The sequence below is a fragment of the Triticum aestivum genome, chromosome 1D (assembly GCF_018294505.1).
Source record: "Triticum aestivum cultivar Chinese Spring chromosome 1D, IWGSC CS RefSeq v2.1, whole genome shotgun sequence".
NCBI lineage: Eukaryota > Viridiplantae > Streptophyta > Magnoliopsida > Poales > Poaceae > Triticum > Triticum aestivum.
This window is the reverse complement of record NC_057796.1, coordinates 480,828,108-480,848,367: the sequence shown is the minus strand read 5'-3', so window position 1 is coordinate 480,848,367 and position 20,260 is coordinate 480,828,108. Positions and strand designations below refer to the sequence as shown.

The 20,260-nt window shown below is 43.5% G+C and overlaps 1 protein-coding gene across 1 annotated transcript; it reads left to right on the top strand.

The window, feature by feature from the left end:
- Window positions 1-2,631: 2,631 nt before the first annotated feature.
- Window positions 2,632-5,682, top strand: LOC123183230 (iron-phytosiderophore transporter YSL15). Its single transcript, XM_044595996.1, has 7 exons — window positions 2,632-3,019; window positions 3,113-3,282; window positions 3,607-3,704; window positions 3,838-3,972; window positions 4,090-4,279; window positions 4,390-4,507; window positions 4,609-5,682. The coding sequence occupies exons 1-7, from the start codon at window positions 2,632-2,634 to the stop codon at window positions 5,538-5,540; spliced, it is 2,031 nt and encodes a 676-aa protein (XP_044451931.1). The 3' UTR covers window positions 5,541-5,682.
- Window positions 5,683-20,260: the final 14,578 nt, after the last annotated feature.

Genomic DNA, 20,260 nt, shown 5'->3' with positions numbered 1-20,260 from the left:
AAGAACTGAAATTGGTATTTCAGACTCATGCCCGTGTCGAGAGGTATAAGATCTCTGACAAGTACTTTTCCTACGAGATGGAGGAGAATAGCTCAGCCAGTGAGCATGTGCTCAGAATATCTGGGTACTATAATCACTTGAATCAAGTGGGAGTTAATCTTCCAGATAAGATAGTGATTGACATAGTTCTCTAGTCACTATCACCAAGCTATTAGAACTTCGTGATGAGCTATAATATGCAAGGGATGACGAAAACAATTCCCGAGCTCTTCGCAATGCTTAAGGCCGCGGAGGTAGAAATCAAGAAAGAGCATCAAGTGTTGATGGTTAACAAGACCACTAGTTTCAAGAAATAGGGTGAGGGAAAGAAAGGGAACTTCAAAAAGAATGGCAAGCAAGTTGTCGCTCCCATGAAGAAGCCCAAAGCCGGACCCAAGCCTAAAACTGAGTGCTTCTACTGCGAAGGAAATGGCCACTGGAAGTGGAACTGCTCCAAATACTTGGCGGATAAGAAGGATGGCAAAGTGAACAAAGGTATACTTCATATACATGTTATTGATGTGTATTTTAGTAGTGTTCGTAGTAACCCTTTCACCTTGTTGGATGATGATGAAGATGATGAAGGAGGGAGAAAGAAGGGTAGGCCGGATGGCAACTAGAAGGCCAAGGTGAATATGAAGAAGGAGTCTGACGCATCAAGTTTGAGAGACAAGATAGATCATATGGTGCACTCAAATGAGTTGATGGTTACCATGACTATAGAAGCAAAAAAAGAGTTGGCAATGAAGAGGTCTCAAGAGAAAGAGGAGAAGTGGAACCTAATCAAGGAGGAGAAGTTGCGCAAGGCAGCCGTGGAAGAGGCGGATAGGTTGCGCAAGGCCGCAATTTAGGAGAAAAGAGCCCAAGCCGAGGAAACCGAGGCTCTTGCCAAGCTCATTGCCGAGGAGAACAAAATCATGACCATGAACCGTAATGAGATGGATGGGCTAACCTTGGAGTGGCATGATTTGATGAGAAAGGGGATCTTGGAGCGAAGGAGGATGGCTTCCAACGGTGGTGTTGGTGCTGGTGGTGTTGATGGTGCTTGATGGTTGTTCATCAAGGTTTCGCCCCTTTATTGTGGTTCTTTTGATGCAAAAATGTTCTATTCGGTTCCCTAGATGCTTAAAACTATATTATTTGCTATTTTTATGTGAGAACTATGTTGAATTTCTGAACTATTCTTGTTAATTGTCGGAATCTCTTTTGAATTGTGTAATTCTGTTTTTGCGGTTTGCAGGTCCATTTTTGCCTGCGGCAGAACAGACACCGCAATCCCGAACTATTCTTGTTAATTGTCGGAATTTCTTTTGAATTGTGCAATTCTGTTTTGCAGTTCGGCATTACGGTGTCTGTTCTGCCGCAGGCAAAAATGGACCTGCAAACCCGTTTGCCGCGCCCCTCATCGCAGGTTTGCGGGCTGGCGGAATGCGATGTCTGCTAGAGATGCTCTTATCCCGGCAAAGCACGTACCTTACCAATTCCAAGCTGTGGAAGGAACATTTCTCTCTCGTTGACTTCCTAAAATATATACGAGTTGTACAATGTTATTTAATCATCACATTATTGTCCCCCTAGTGCTATTAACAGGGCACATTATTCTCTCCGCCAAGTCCCAACAACCGTTAGCGTGGCCCAGATCGACTGCCGCCACCGCTAGTCTTTCTGCCATATTTCTTTCTTTATTTGAGAATCCATAGTCAAACTACTCATAGTCATATATAGCCAATGAAAATGGCAACCAGCTTCTTTCTGGATACATCATTAACAACGAAAAAATAATAAGATTGGGATGCAACCAGATGTTAAAGAATTTGGGCTCATCTGTACTTGGGCGGTAGCCTTCTCCTGCCAAGAGAATTAAATACTTCAACACACTAGAAAAATGATAGGGGCAATTCTCTAATTGACTTATACTCCCTCCGTTCCAAAATAGATGACTCAATTTTATATTAAATTTAATACAAAGTTAATACAAAGTTGGGTCATCTATTTTGAAACGGAGGAAGTACTAACTAGATATAAGAAAAAACAAGAGAGTGGACTTTTCCCAATGATTCCCTACATAAAACCATACCATCGGCAATCACTAACATCACCATCTCATCCCCAGCTTGGATTGTCACAAAACAGGGCGTGACTTCCCCGGAAGCTAGCTTAGGCCCAGTTCGGCAAATCGCCACAGAGCGGAGCCTGCGAAGCGGCCTTCCAGCCACTCCTCAAATTAAAACTAGATCCTGCTCCGCTCCGGCGTGGAGTTGGAGAGTGGAGAGACTCCAAAGGGCCCCTTAGTCTCGAGTGTTTCTCCCTAGCTGTTGTGCAGCACTAGTCGGCCGAGCGGTGTGGTTTCTTCTTATCTCGTTGAGGTAAGCGATCTTGCATGTTAAATTCTTCTGCCGCGCTGAAATTGAAATGCTCCAAATTGGGTCATTCTGAAGAAACGTTTTTTTGTACTCCCTCCGATCCGAAATTCGTGTCGCCAGCTTATTTAGTAGGAATTTGTACTGACCAATTGTTGTTTCTACGACACTTAAATCGGACTGGAGGTAGTATCATTTTTCTTCCTGCAGAGGCAAGGAGCAGAGAGTGGGCATGGACGTCGTCGCCCCGGACCGCATGCGGATTGCGGCGGAGATCGAGAAAGACGAGGCCGCGGAGGGCGACATGGAGTCAGACCCCGCGCTCGCCGCGGGGCACGAGCTGGAGCCCGTGGGGCGGTGGCAGGACGATCTGACGGTGCGCGGCATGGTGGCAGCGCTGCTCATCGGGTGCATCTACACCGTCATCGTCATGAGGATGTCGCTCACCACCGGACTAGTGCCCACGCTCAATGTCTCCGCCGCGCTGCTCTCCTTCCTCGCGCTCCGTGGCTGGACCAGCTTGCTGGACCGCTTCGGCATCGTGTCACGACCCTTCACCCCACAGGAGAACACCATCGTCCAGACATGCGGCGTGGCCTGCTACACCATCGCTTTCGCCGGTTAGGGCCATATCCTGCCATGTCTTCCTACTAGTACAGTATCAGTTACTAGCTTTGCACTACCTGATTGGCTATTTGAGTGATGCATTGCAGGTGGGTTCGGGTCAACCTTGCTGGGTCTAAACAAAAAGACGTACGAGCTGGCCGGCGACTCGGTGGCCAACGGGCCGGGGAGCTACAAGGAGCCAGGGATTGGCTGGATGACGGCATTCCTCTTTTCTTGCTGCTTCGGTGGACTCCTCACCTTGATTCCCCTTAGACAGGTACGGTGCCTTCCGCTTCTTCTTTTCTAAATTGAATGCATAACAGATTTGAGTGTGCTTAACAGAGTTTGCCTCTCGCTTCTTTATCCTCCTGTTTGTGCACGTGTACTCCGTTGCTAGGATTAACGTACACAAAAACTAAGATGAATGAAATAAAAACAATAACAAGCAAGCAAGCAAAAAATATAGTTGGAACCTCTGCTGCTCTAATTCCTCAAAAAGAAAAAGGAAAAAACAACCAAGAACTAGCAACGCCATATTATAGAATTGTGCCCGGGCGGTTCATTGGTCTTTGTCACTAAATATGAAACACCATGTTTTCAGGTATTGGTCGTCGACTATAAATTAACTTACCCTAGTGGGACGGCAACTGCAGTTCTTATAAACGGCTTCCATACCACTCAGGGAGACAAGAATTCAAAGTATGTATATTTGTATATTCTGACCTGAGGAGTTATGCCCGTCGCGTTGTTCTTTCAGACATTAAATTGAACAATATGGAGTGACTACTTGATTTATACAAATGAATTAATCTTTCCTTTACATCCATGATAGGAAGCAAATACGTGGGTTTCTGAAATACTTTGGGGGTAGCTTCATATGGAGTTTCTTCCAGTGGTTCTACACGGGCGGCGATGCTTGTGGATTTGTTCAGTTCCCTACTTTTGGTCTCAAGGCCTGGAAGCAGACGTAAAAGCCCTTTCGCAATTCTGTTCCTCATTGTCGATCGCCATAACGCTATGTTTTGTCAGATTCCTGGTGTGCAGCAGACTTTCTTAATTAGTTCGCCACGTTTTGTTTTGTCAGATTCTTCTTTGACTTCAGCATGACATACGTCGGCGCTGGGATGATTTGCCCACATATAGTAAATGTTTCCACCCTCCTAGGTGCAATTCTTTCATATGGAATATTGTACCCACTCATCAGTAAAAACAAGGGTGATTGGTACCCTGCAACTGTAAAAGAAAGCAGCATGAAAAGTTTGTACGGCTACAAGGTACTTATTAATTGTAGCATAATCCTTTTTCCTTGGTGGCATTTTCCGTTAATTAATAGCAACAGCAGTCATAGTTTATCTTCAGTAGTAACAATTTCTTCACCATCCAGGCCTTCATATGTATCGCTCTTATCTTGGGGGATGGACTCTACCAATTCATCAAAATTATTAGCATCACTTTTAAGGGCATGTATCGACAATTTAGCCGTAAGGATATCAATAATAGAGGTGAGGACAGCAGGACAACATAAATCCAGTACATTTGTTCTTCGACATTTTCCATTTTAGAATTAATTATGTTGTTCTAATGTTGAGTGGATGAATTACAGCGAAAAATATGGACAATACGGTCTCACTCGAGGATATGCAGCGCGATGAGGTCTTCAAGAGAGGCCATCTCCCCGCTTGGATGGCATACTCTGGGTATGCCGTGTTAAGCATCGTTGCAGCGATTACCACGCCAATAATGTTTCGACAAGTGAAATGGTACTACATAGTTATAGCCTATGTCGTAGCCCCCGTGCTTGGATTCGCCAACTCTTACGGCACAGGGCTTACTGATATCAACATGGGGTATAACTATGGGAAGATTGGTCTCTTTGTCTTTGCGGGTTGGGCTGGCAGGGACAATGGTGTCGTTGCAGGCCTTGTTACTGGTACATGTGTGAAGCAGTTGGTTCTTATATCTGCAGATCTGATGCATGACTTCAAGACGGGTTATCTAACAAAGACATCACCAAGATCCATGATGGTGGCACAGGCCATTGGTACGGTCATGGGCTGCATCCTTGCTCCCCTTACGTTCATGCTCTTCTACAAGGCATTTGATATTGGCAACCCAGATGGTTACTGGAAGGCGCCGTATGCATTGATATACCGTAATATGGCAATACTTGGCGTGGAGGGGTTCTCGGTGTTGCCGAAGTATTGTCTAGCACTCTCTGGTGGATTCTTCGCATTTGCAGCACTCCTCAGCATCGCAAGAGATGTCATGCCACACAGATATAGCAAGTATGTGCCCATACCCATGGCCATGGCAGTTCCATTCCTTGTCGGCGGGAGCTTCGCAATTGATATGTGCGTCGGAAGTTTGGTGGTTTTTGTCTGGAACAAGATAAACAAAAAGGAGGCTGGTTTCATGGTCCCTGCGGTTGCATCCGGTTTGATATGTGGGGATGGAATATGGACATTCCCTTCTTCCATACTTGCCCTTGCCAAGATTAAACCACCAATTTGCATGCAGTTTACACCTGCACCCTAGAGAATCATTTCGTTCAAGAATGTGGGGGCAAATACACAACTGAAGATTTATACTGGGTAGCCAAAGATACATTGTATTTCCATAGTGGTTTGCCGTTTAACTTTATTTGCACCGTATTGTTTTTATTCCAGGTGATTTAGTATGTGAGCTATCTAGAGATGATATATTGGTGTGTGGTTTACGTCTTGTGCATAAATGTACATCTGATAGATGGTGTATGTGTCTACTGAATTGATGTGAATACAGGATACAAATGTACTCTATACTTGTGGATTATTCGGATAACTTACTTTTTCCTGGTACTACACGACCCATAAGGTATAGCTTATGTATTGTACTTATTGATCACTGGGTATTTTGTAAGCATGTATAAATGGAGATCCGATCACTTTGCACATAAGTGTCCTTACAAACTGGAGTGGGGACTTCCGCGCATGGCGTAGTTGAGCGAGGCCAATGGTCCATCAGGCCTTCATGGTAGGTGGTTGCTTCCATCATTCACGAGTAGCAGACCATGCGGCTAGGGGAAGGAGTTGCTAAGATCCTACATTTCATAGACTTTCATGTTCCTCCTCAGGAATTTCTTTCTCTGATGCGGTGGGTCCAAGGGGCCGCGCCAGAAGCGGCGCCGGCCCATGACGATCTCCTCCGATGAGGAGAAGACTTCCATGTTGCCCCCTCTCGCCCGGCGCAGTCGATGGATGAGGGCGGGGATGATGCTCAAAGCGAGCCCCCGAGGCTGCTTCGGGGCAGCGAGGCGGGGCCCTCCGTAGAGAGCTCCGGAGCAGGGGGCTCGACCACCAACCCCCTCAAGGAGAAAAGGCGGCCGAGGGCTTGGACCTTCTCTCCACGGTGAGTTTTATATGCGGCCTCCCTAGATCTTGACTTCTTGCATTTTCATGACGTTAGTCATGCTTTTCGTAGGGCTGCCAGGGGCCCGAGGCCGAGCGAGGTGCCGCCAGCCCCCGAGCTCATAGGAGGCACTGATGCCGCCGATCCCGCAAGGGACCCTCTTCTTCCGGAGGCCACCCCGGTGATGCCGGAGGACAGGTGGGTACCACAAGAGTCGCCGCTTGCGACGACCGGTGAGGGGGCGAATGGTGGTGCAGGGCCCACCTCACAAGGTGCAGCCCCCACAGCGGGGGCCGAGGAGGTCATTCCTCCCGAGGGAAATACTCGCGAGGGCCTGGGCCATGCTCAAGGAGGGGGCCCGGCGAGGCCTGAAGGGGGATTCGCGGCGCCGCCCTCGGTGGGTGCGGGCCCGCGCCACGAGGGTGGCACCGATGCTTTCCCTATCGTGGTCGATGACGATGAGGAGGAGGAGACTTTGGAGACGCCCGAGGTGAAAACCCGGGCCGCCGGCGCCTCTTCTGCTGGTGCGACTGATGGCTCCCCTGGCGCTGGGCCGGCCCCTCCTCGCCGGCCGCCGGCACCGGGCGCTAGCACGCCGACGGGGGGTCAGGCTAGCGCCGATCCCGATCTTAACGCTCCCTTTGACGCGGGGAGCTTTCTCGATGAAGTTATGGACAAGGACGCCTGGACCGTCCGAATCCATGGCCGCCGAGGTGCCTTCTGGCTGGAGGGCACCACGGCGGAGATCTTGAAGCAGGCCATTGACGCCATGCAAGCCGAGTTCGACCGTGGTGTCGAGGCCATCAACTTGGAGTCTCGGCGCCTTGAGCTTCTGGGCGCCAAGTTCCGCCAGGTGTCTGCGGAGTGCAGTGAAAGGGAGTGCGTGGCGGTGCTCCAACGCCAAGAGATGCTGGAGGAGGTTCAGATGAAGCTCGCGGCGGCGAAGAGCCGTGAGGACGAGGTCTGCCTAAAGGAGGTTAACTATGAGTGGAGCGTGGCAGACCAAGCTCGCGACCATAAGGAGAAAGAGGAGAAGTTGTCCTGCCGGAAGGCGGAGCTGGACGCCTTTGAGAAGGAAATCCAGGCCAGGGAGACCGAGGTCCAAACGTCCGAGAAGAGCGTCCTGGAGCGGGCCGCGGAGGCGAGCGGCAAGGCGAGGGACCTCGAGCTGGAGCAGGAGCGCCTCGCGAAGCTTGGTGAGGGTCTTCGCCCCACCGAAGCCCGTCACGTTGAGGTGGCCGAGGAAAAAGCGGCCCTCAAGAAGGAGCTCCAGGAGACCCGCCGTCTGCTGGAAGACGGCCGGAAGGCGAGGGAGACCCCTGCTGCTGGGGTCGCGCAGGGGGACCCTGGACTAATCTCCCTGCAGAAGTTGCTCGATCCTGTCGCCGCTGGTCGCCCAGTGTCGCCAGTGCAGGCGCGTGAGCTGCGACCCCGCATAGAGAATTTTACCGAAAAGCAGCCACACACACATTCGAAACGATAGTTGCACCCAAACTCCTCATTAGATTCTATGAGTTTTGATCGAAAATACCAGTAAGCCAAACCATTATACACAACTTTGATTCATAAACTTTTCTCAAAATAGGTCTCCATATATGACCCCACATAGAGAATTTTACCGAAAAGCAGCCATACACACTTTTAAAAAGATAGCTAGCTGCACCGAAACTCCTCATTCACTTCCATGAGTTTTGATCTAAAATACGCGGTAGTCAAACCATTATACACAACTTGTATGGACAAACTTTTCTCAAAATAGGTCTCCATATATGACCCCGCATAGAGAATTTTACCGAAAAGCAACCATACACACATTCAAAACGATAGTTGCACCCAAACTCCTCATTAGATTCTATGAGTTTTGATCGAAAATACCAGCAAGCCAAACCATTATACATAACTTTGATTCATAAAGTTTTCTCGAAATAGGTCTCTATCTATGACCCTGCATAGAGAATTTTACCGAAAAGCAGCCATACACACTTTTAAAAAGATAGCTAGCTGCACCGAAACTCCTCATTCACTTCCATGAGTTTTGATCTAAAATACGTGGTAGTCAAACCATTATACAGAACTTTTATTCACAAACTTTTCTCAAAATAGGTCAACATATATGACGCTGCATAGAGAATTTTACCGGAAACCAACCATACACACTTTTAAAAAGATAGCTAGCTACACCGAAACTCCTCATTCACTGCATGGAGTCTTGATCGAAAATACCCGGTACTCAAACCATTATACATAACTTTTATTCACAAATTTTTCTCAAAATAGGTCTCCATATATGACCCCGCATAGAGAATTTTACCCAAAAGCAACCATACACACTTTTAAAAAGATAGCTAGCTGCACCGAAACTCCTCATTCACTTCCATGAGTTTTGATCTAAAATACATGGTAGTCAAACCATTATACACAACTTTGATTCACAAACTTTTCTCAAAATAGGTCTCCTTATATGATCCCGCATAGAGAATTTTACCGAAAAGCAGCCATACGCACATTCGAAACGATAGCTGCACCCAAACTCCTCATTAGATTCTATGAGTTTTGATCGAAAATACCAGTAAGACGAACCATTATACACAACTTTGATTCATAAACTTTTCTCAAAATAGGTCTCCATATATGACGCCTCATAGAGAATTTTAACGAAAACCAGCCATACACACTTTTAAAAAGATAGCTAGCTGCACCGAAACTCCTCATTTACTGCCATGAGTTTTGGTCGAAAATACATGGTACTCAAACCATTATACACAACTTTTATTCACAAATTGTTTCTCAAAATAGGTCTCCATATAAGACCCCGCATAGAGAATTTTACCGAAAAGCAGCCATACACACTTTTAAAAAGATAGCTAGCTACACCAAAACTCCTCATTCACTTCCATTAGTTTTGATCTAAAATACGTGGTAGTCAAACCATTATACACAACTTGTAAGCACAAACTTTTCCAAAATAGGTCTTCGCATAGAGAATTTTACCGAAAAGCAACCATACGCACATTCGAAACAATAGCTGCACCCAAACTCCTCATTAGGTTCTATGAGTTTTGATCGAAAATTCCAGCAAGCCAAACCATTATACACAAATTTGATTTTTTTTTGGAAATGAACACACACAACTTTGATTCATAAACTTTTCTCAAAATAGGTCTTTATATATGACCCCACATAGAGAATTTTACCGAAAAGCAGCCATACACACTTTTAAAAAGATAGCTAGCTGCACCGAAACTCATCATTCACTTCCATGAGTTTTGATCTAAAATACGTGGTAGTCAAACCATTATACACAACTTTGATTCACAACCTTTTCTCAAAATAGGTCTCCATATATGACCCCGCATAGAGAATTTTACCGAAAATCAGTCATACGCACATTTGAAACAATAGCTGCACCCAAACTCCTCTTTAGATTCTATGTGTTTTGATCGAAAATACCAGCAAGCCAAACCATTATACACAACTTTGATTCATAGACTTTTCTCAAAATAGGTCTCCATATATGACGCCGCATAGAGAATTTTATCGAAAACCAGCCATACACACTTTTAAAAAGATAGCTAGCTGCACCGAAACTCCTCATTCACTTCCATGAGTTTTGATCGAAAATACCTGGTAGTCAATTCATTATGCACAACTTTGATTCACAAACATTTCTCAAAATAGGTATCCATATATGACACCGCATAGAAAATTTTACCGGAAAGTAGCCTTACACACTTTTGAAACGATAGCTTCACCAAAACTACCCATTTACTTCCATGAGTTTTGATAAATTAATACCTAGTAGCCAAACCGTTATACAAAACTTTGATTCACAAACTTTTCTCAAAATAGGTCTCCATATATGACCCCGCATAGAGCATTTTACCGAAATGCAGCGATACACACTTTTAAAAATATACCTAGCTGCACCGAAACTCCACATTCACTTCCATGAGTTTTGATCAAAAATACGTGGTAGTCAAACCATTATACACATATTTGATTCACACACTTTTCTCAAAATAGGTCTCCATATATGACGCCGCATAGAGAATTTTACCGAAAACCAGCCATATACACTTTTAGAAAGATAGCTAGCTGCACCGAAACTCCTCATTCACTGCCATGAGTTTTGATCGAAAATACCTGGTACTCAAACCATTATACATAACTTTTATTCACAAAATTTTCTCAAAATAGGTCTCCATATATGACCCCGCATAGAGAATTTTACAGAAAATCAGCCATACACACTTTTAAAAAGATAGCTAGCTGCACCAAAACTCCACATTCACTTCCATGAGTTTTGATCTAAAATACATGGTAGTCAAACCATTATACACAACTTTTATTCACAAACTTTTCTCAAAATAGGTCTCCATATATGACCCCGCATAGAGAACTTTACCGAAAGCAGTCATACGCACCTTCGAAACGATAGCCGCACCCAAACTCCTCATTAGATTCTATGAGTTTTGATCGTAAATTCCAGCAAGCCAAACCATTATACACAACTTTGATTCATAAACTTTTCTCAAAATAGGTCTTTATATATGACCCCACATAGAGAATTTTACCGAAAAGCAGCCATACACAATTTTAAAAAGATAGCTAGCTGCTCATAACCCACAAGTATAGGGGATTAATTGTAGCCTCTTTCGATAAGTAAGAGTGTCGAACCCAACGAGGAGCTAAAGGTACAACAAATATTCCCTCAAGTTCTATCGACCACCGATACAACTCTACGCACGCTTAACGTTCGCTTTACCTAAAACAAGTATGAAACTAGAAGTACTTTGTAGGTGTTGTTGGATAGGTTTGCAAGAATATAAAGAGCACGTAAATAAAAACTAGCGGTTGTTTAAGTAAAGAAGAAATAAAGTTAGTATAGCGAGTGTGGAAAAGTGGTGGTCGGAGTTGCGAAATTGTCCCTAAGCAATTGACTACGTTACTAGACCGATAGCAAGTTTTATATGGGAGAGGCCACTGCTAGCATGTCATCCCTGACTTGGAATTCTATGCACTTACGATTGGAACTATTAGCAAGCATCCGTAACTACTAACGTTCATTAAGGTAAAACCCAACCATAGCATTAAGATATATTGGTCCCCCTTCAATCCCGTATGCATCAATTTCTATGCTAGGTTGAAGCTTCTGTCACTCTTGCCCTCCAATACATAGTCCTATCAACATACAACTAACCCTATGGTGTGATCCACGCGCGCGCTCATATGATGGGCACCAAAGGACAGCAACATAACCACAAGCAAATTAAACCAATCATAGCAATTCACCAATTACCGATAGGACAACGAAAATCTACTCAGACATCATAGGATGGCAACACATCATTGGATAACAATATGAAGCATAAAGCATGATAACCCACAAGTATAGGGGATCAATTGTAGCCTCTTTCGATAAATAAGAGTGTCGAACCCAATGAGGAGCTAAAGGTAGAACAAATATTCCCTCAAGTTCTATCGACCACCGATACAACTCTACGCACGCTTGACGTTCGCTTTACCTAGAACAAGTATGAAACTAGAAGTACTTTGTAGGTGTTTTCGGATAGGTTTGCAAGAATATAAAGAGCACGTAAATATAAAGTAGGGGCTGTTTAGATAAAGACACAATAAAGTTAGTATAGCGAGTGTGGAAAAGTGGTGGTAGGAGTTGCGAAATTGTCCCTTAAGCAATTGACTACTTTACTAGACCGATAGCAAGTTTTATGTGGGAGAGGCCACTGCTAGCATGTCATCCCTTACTTGGAATTCTATGCACTTATGATTGGAACTATTAGCAAGCATCCGCAACTACTAACGTTCATTAAGGTAAAACCCAACCATAGCATTAAGTTATATTGGTCCCCCTTCAATCCCGTATGCATCAATTTCTATGCTAGGTTGAAGCTTCTGTCACTCTTGCCCTCCAATACATAGTCCTATCAACATACAACTAACCCTATGGTGTGATCCACGCGCGCGCTCATTTGATGGGCACCAAAGGACATCAACATGACCACAAGCAAATTAAATCAATCATAGCAATTCATCAACCACCGATAGGACAACGAAAATCTACTCAGACATCATAGGATGGCAACACATCATTGGATAATAATATGAAGCATAAAGCACCATGTTCAAGTAGAGGGTACAGCGGGTTGCGGGAGACTGGACCGCGGTAGATAGATCGGGGAAGGTGATGAAGATGTTGGTGAAGATGACGGCGGTGTTGGTGAAGATTGTGGTGCCGATGATGGCCCCGGCGGCATTCCGGCGCCACCGGAAGCGAGGGGGAGAGAGCCCCCCTCCTTGTTCTTCTTCCTTGACCTTCTCCCTAGGTGGGAGAAGGGTTCTCCCTCTGGTCCATGGCCTCCATGGCATGGGAGGGGCGAGAGCCCCTCCGAGATTGGATCTGTCTCTCTATCTCTCTCTGTTTCTGCGTTCCCTGATTCTGCCCTTTCACCGTTTCTTAAATTCCCGTAGATCCGTAACTTCGATTGGGCTGAATTTTGGACACGATCTCTATCCGGAAATTAGCCTTCTTGTGGTGAAAGAAGGGCACCAACCGCCTTACGGGGTGGCCACGAGGGCCCAGGGCGCGCCCCTGCCTCGTGGCCCCCTCGGGCATCGTCTCGCGTTGATTCTTCTTCCCAAAAATCATAAATATTCCAAAAAAATCTACGTCATTTTTTATCCCGTTTGGACTCCGTTTGATATGGATTTTCTGCGAAACAAAAAACATGCAACAAACAGGAACTGGCACTGGGCACTGGATCAATATGTTAGTCCCAAAAATAGTATAAAAAGTTGCCAAAAGTATATGAAAGTTGTATAATATTGGCATGGAACAATCAAAAATTATAGATATGACGGAGACGTATCAGCATCCCCAAGCTTAATTCCTGCTCGTCCTCGAGTAGGTAAATGATAAAAAAAAGATAATTTTTGATGAGGAATGCTACCTAGCATAATCTTGATCATGTAATCTAATCAAGGCATGAATATTAAGATATGAGTGATTCAAAGCAATAGTCGATCATTTGACATTAAGACAATAATACTTCAAGCATACTAATAAAGCAATCATGTCTTGTCGAAACAACATGGCCAAAGAAAGTTATCCCTACAAAATCATATAGTCTGGCTATGCTCCATCTTCACCACACAAAATATTCAAATCATGCACAACCCCGGTTTTAGCCAAGAAATTGTTTCATACTTTAGTATTCTCAAACTTTTTCAACTTTCACGCAATACATGAGCGTGAGCCATGGACATAGCACTATGGGTGGAATAGAATATGATAATAGGGGTTATGTGGAGAAGGAAAAAAGGAGAAAGTCTCACATCGACGAGGCTAATCAACGGGCTATGGAGATGCCCATGAATTGATGTCAATGTGAGGAGTAGGGATTGCCATGAAACGGATGCACTAAGAGCTATAAGTGTATGAAAGCTCAAACTGGGAACTAAGTGGGTGTGCATCCAACTTGCTTGCTCATGAAGACCTCGGGCATTTGAGGAAGCCCATCATCGGAATATACAAGCCAAGTTCTATAATGAAAATTCCCACTAGTATATGAAGGTGACAAAATAAGAGACTCTCTATATGAAGAACATGGTGATACTCTGAAGCAAAAGTGTGGAAAAAGGATAGTAACATTGTCCCTTTTATTCTTTTTTTTCCTTTTTTTTCTCTTTTTTTGGCGGGCTTCTTTGGCCCCCTTTTTTTATTTAGGCTTCTTTGGCCTCTCTTTTTTTTGGGACAATTCTCTAATAATGATGACCATCACACTTCTATTTACTTACAACTCAATATTACAACTCGATACTAGAACAAAGATATGACTTTATATGAATGCCTCCGGCGGTGTACCGGGATGTGCAATGATCTAGCATAGAAATGACATTAAAAAACGGACAAGCCATGAAAACATCATGCTAGCTATCTTACGATCATGCAAAGCAATATGACAATGAATGCTCAAGTCATGTATATGATGATGATGGAAGTTGCATGACAATATATCTCGGAATGGCTATGGAAATGCCATAATAGGTAGGTATGGTGGCTGTTTTGAGGAAGATATAAGGAGGCTTATGTGTGATAGAGCATATCATATCACGGGGTTTGGATGCACCGGCGAAGTTTGCACCAACTCTCGAGGTGAGAAAGGGCAATGCATGTTACCGAAGAGGCTTGCAATGATGGAAGGGTGAGAGTGCGTATAATCCATGGACTCAACATTAGTCATAAAGAACTCACATACTTCTTGCAAAAATTTATTAGCCATCGAAACAAAGTACTACACGCATACTCCTAGGGGGGAGGTCGGTAGGAGTTAACCATTGCGCGCCCCGACCTCCACACAAAGGAAGACAATCAATAAATACCTCATGCTCCAACTTCGTTACATAACGGTTCACCATACGTGCATGCTACGGGAATCACAAAATTCAACACAAGTATTTCTACAATCCACAACTACCCACTAGCATGACTCTAATATCACCATCTTTATATCGCAAAACTATTACAAGGAATCAAACATATCATATTCAGTGATCTACAAGTTTTATGTAGGATTTTATGACTAACCATGTGAATGACCAATTCATGTCATCTCTCTAAATAGATGTAAGTGAAGCAAGAGAGTTCAATTCTTTCTACAAAAGATATGACCACGCTCTAACAAATGTAAGTGAAGCAAAAGAGCATTCTACAAATGGCGGTTTTCTATGTGAAGAGAAACAGCCAATCCACACTTCAAATGATATAAGTAAAGCACATGAAGCATTTGAAAGGATCGATATAGTTGACTAGAGGGGGGGTGAATAGGCAACTAACAATTTTTAGCTTTTCTTTACCAATTTAAAGTTTGCATCAAAGTAGGTTGTCTAGATATGCAACTAGGTGGGCAACCTATATGATGCAACAACAACAAGCACACAAGCAAGCAAGGGATATAACACAAATAAGCTTGCACAAGTAAAGGCACGAGATAACCAAGAGTGGAGCCGGTGAAGACGAGGATGTGTTACCGAAGTTCCTTCCTTTTGAGGGGAAGTACGTCTCCGTTGGAGCGGTGTGGAGGCACAATGCTCCCCAAGAAGCCACTAGGGCCACCGTATTCTCCTCACGCCCTCACACAATGCGAGATGCCGTGATTCCACTATTGGTGCCCTTGAAGGCGGCGACCGGACCTTTACAAACAAGGTTGGGGCAATCTCCACAACTTAATTGGAGGCTCCCAACAACACCACGAAGCTTCACCACAATGGAATATGGCTCCGCGGTGACCTCAACCGTCTAGGGTGCTCAAATACCCAAGAGTAACAAGATCCGCTAGGGATTAGTGGTGGGAATCAAATTTCTCTTTGTGGAAGTGTAGATCGGGGCCTTCTCAACCAATCCCTAGAAAATCAACAAGTTTGATTGGCTAGGGAGAGAGATCGGGCGAAAATGGAGCTTGGAGCAACAATGGAGCTTGGGGATGGAAGAGGTGGTCAACTCGGAGAAGAAGACACCCCTTATATAGTGGAGAGACAAGTCCAACCGTTATCCACTTAACCAGCCCGCGACCTGCGGTACTACCGCACCAAACAGGCGATACTACCGCAGGGGATCGTGCAAACCGCGGTACTACCTGCTACCTCTTGAGCACTGCGTTGGTTTTCCCTTGAAGAGGAAAGGGTGATGCAGCAAAGTAGCGTAAGTATTTCCCTCAGTTTTTGAGAACCAAGGTATCAATCCAGTAGGAGACCACGCTCGAGTCCACGCACCTACACAAACAAATGGGAACCTCGCAACCAACGCGATAAAGGGGTTGTCAATCCCTTCACGGTCACTTACAATAGTGAGATCTGATAGATATGATAGGATAATATTTTTGGTATTTTTATGATAAAGATGCAAAGTAAAATAAACGGTAATAGAAATAGCTAAGTGTTGGAAGATTAATATGATGGAAAATAGACCCGGGGGCCATAGGTTTCACTAGTGGCTTCTCTCAAGATAGCATAAGTATTACGATGGGTAAACAAATTACTATCGAGCAATTGATAGAATTGAGCATAGTTATGAGAATATCTAGGTATGATCATGTATATAGGCATCACGTCCGCGACAAGTAGACCGACTCCTGCCTGCATCTACTACTATTACTCCACACATCGACCGCTATCCAGCATGCATCTATAGTATTAAGTTCATAAGAACGGAGTAACGCATTAGGCAAGATGACATGATGTAAAGGGATAAACTCATGCAATATGATATAAACCCCATCTTTTTATCCTCGATGGCAACAATACAATACGTGTCGTTTCCCTTTCTGTCACTGGGATCGAGCACCACAAGATTGAACCCAAAGCTAAGCACTTCTCCCATTGCAAGAAAGATCAATTTAGTAGGCCAAACCAAACTGATAATTCGAAGAGACTTGCAAAGATAACCAATCATACATAAAAGAATTCAGAGGAGATTCAAATATTGTTCATAGATAAACTTGATCATAAACCCACAATTCATCGGATCTCGACAAACACATCGCAAAAGAAGATTACATCGAATAGATCTCCAAGAGAAACAAGGAGAACTTTGTATTGAGATCCAAAGAGAGAGAAGAAGCCATCTAGCTAATAACTATGGACCCGAAGGTCTGAGGTAAACTACTCACACATCATCGGAGAGGCTATGGTGTTGATGTAGAAGCCCTTCGTGATCAATGCCCCCTCCGGTGGAGGGCCGGAAAAGGCCCCGAGATGGGATCTCACGGGTACAGAAGGTTGCGGCGGTGGACATAGGGTTTTGGCTCTGCCTCCGATGTTTCCAGGGTATATGGGTATATATAGGAGGAAGAAGTACGTCGGTGGAGCAACGTGGGCCCCACGAGGGTGGAGGGCGCGCCCAGGGGCTAGGCGCGCCCCCCTGCCTCGTGCTCTCCTCGTTGATTGCTTTACGTAGACTCCAAGTCATCCGGATCACGTTTGTTCCGAAAATCACGTTCCCGAAGGTTTCATTCCGTTTGGACTCCGTTTGGTATTCTTTTTCTGCGAAACACTAAAATAGGCAAAAAACAACAATTTGGGCTGGGCCTCCGGTTAATAGGTTAGTCCCAAAAATAATATAAAAGTGTATAATAAAGCCCAATAAACATCCAAAACAAAATATAATATAGCATGGAACAATAAAAAATTATAGATATGTTGGAGACGTATCAAGCATCCCCAAGCTTAATTCCTGCTCGTCCTCGAGTAGGTAAATGATAAAAACAGAATTTTTGATGTGGAATGCTACTTGGCATAATTTTTTAATGTAACCTTCTTAATTGTGGTATGGATATTCAGATCCAAAAGATTCAAGATAATGGTTTAATATTGACATAAAAGTAATAATACTTCAAGCATACTAACTAAGCAATTATGTCTTCTCAAAATAACATGGCCAAAGAAAGTTCATCCCTACAAAATCATATAGTTTGGTTATGCTCCATCTTTGTCACACAAAATACTCAAATCATGCACAACCCCGGTTTCAGCCAAGCAATTGTTTCATACTTTAGAATTTTCAAACTTTTTCAACTTTCACGCAATACATGAGCGTGAGCCATGGACATAGCACTATGGATGGAATAGAATATAATGATGGGGGTTATGTGGAGAAGACAAAAAGGATAAAGTCTCACATCAACGCGGCTAATCAACGGCCTATGGATATGCCCATCAATTGATGTTAATGTGAGGAGTAGGGATTGCCATGCAACGGATGCACTAGAGCTATAAATGTATGAAAGCTCAACAGAAGAAACTAAGTGGGTGTGCATCCAACTTGCTTGCTCACGAAGACCTAGGGCATTTGAGGAAGCCCATTTTTGGAATATACAAGCCAAGTTCTATAATGAAAAATTCCCACTAGTATATGAAAATGACAAAGCAAGAGACGCTCTATCATAAAGGTCACGGTGCTACTTTTGAAGCACAAGTATGGAAAAGGATAGTAGCATTGCCCCTTATTATTATTATTATTTTGGGCCTTTCTTTTTTTTTTCTTTTGGCCTTTCTCTTTTTTTGGGACAATGCTCTATGAATGATGATCATCACACTTCTACTTATTTACAACTCAATGATTACAACTCGATACTAGAACAAAGTATGACTCTATATGAATGCCTCTGGCGGTGTACCGGGAATGAATCAAGAGTGACATGTATGAAATAATATGCATGGTGGCTTTGCCACAAATAGGATGTCAACTACATGATCATGCAAGGCAATATGACAATGATGAAATGTGTCATGATAAACAGAACGGTGGAAAGTTGCATGGCAATATATCTCGGAATGGCTACGGAAATGCCATAATAGGTAGGTATGGTGGCTGTTTTGAGGAAGATATAAGGAGGTTTATGTGTGATAGAGCGTATCGTATCACGGGGTTTGGATGCACCGGCGAAGTTTGCACCAACTCTCAAGGTGAGAAAAGGCAATGCACGGTACCGAAGAGGCTAGCAATGATGGAAGGGTGAAAGTGCGTATAATCCATGGACTCAACATTAGTCATAAAGAATTCACATACTTATTGCAAAAATCTACAAGTCATCAAAACCAAGCACTACACGCATGCTCCTAGGGGGGAGGTTGGTAGGAGTTAACCATCGCGCGTCCCCGACCTCCACACAAGGGATGACACTCAAGGGACACCTCATGTTTCAAATTTGTTACACAACGTTTACCATACGTGCATGCTACGGGATTTGCAAACTTCAACACAAGTATTTCTCAATTTCACAACTACTCAACTAGCACAACTTTAATATCACTACCTCCATATCTCAAAACAATCATCAAGCATCAAACTTTTCTTAGTATTCAACGCACTCATAAGAGAGTTTTTACTAATCTTGAATACCTAGCATATTATTATTAATCTCATAATTAAAGCAAATTACCATGCTGTTTTGTAGGACTCTCAAAATAATATAAGTGAAGCATGAGAGAACAATAATTTCTATAAAACAAATCCACTACCCTGCTCTAAAAGATATAAGTGAAGTACTAGAGCAAAAACTATATAGCTCAAAAGATAAAGTGAATCACATAGAGTATTCTAATAAAATCCGAATCATGTGTGTCTCTCTCGAAAGGTGTGTACAGCAAGGATGATTGTGGTAAACTAAAAAGCAAAGACTCAAATCATACAAGACGCTCCAAGCAAAACACATATCATGTGGTGAATAAAAATATAGCTCCAAGTAAAGTTACCGATGGACGAAGACGAAAGAGGGGATGCCTTCCGGGGCATCCCCAAGCTTTCGCTTTTTGGTGTCCTTAGATTATCTTGGGGTGCCATGGGCATCCCCAAGGTTAGTCTCTTGCCACTCCTTTTTCCATAATCCATCAAATCTTTACCCGAAACTTGAAAACTTCACAACACAAAACTTAATAGAAAATCTCGTGAGCTCCGTTAGCGAAAGAAAACAAAACACCACTTCAAGGTACTGTATTGAACTCATTCTTTATTTATATTGGTGTTAAACTTACTGTATTCCAACTTCCCTATGGTTTATAAACTATTTTACTAGGCATAGATTCATCAAAATAAGCAAACAACACACGAAAAACAGAATCTGTCAAAAACATAACAGTCTGTAGTAATCTGTAACTAACGCAAACTTCTGGAACACAAAAAAATTTCCACCAAATTAGGAAGTTCTAGATAATTTGTTTATTGATCTACTGCAAAAATAATCAACTGAAAAGCACGTTCCTGTGATTTATGAAAACTAATCTCGTGCGCACAAAGTTTCTGTTTTTTACAGCAAGATCAAATAACTATCACCGTAGGTTATCCTAACGGTTTT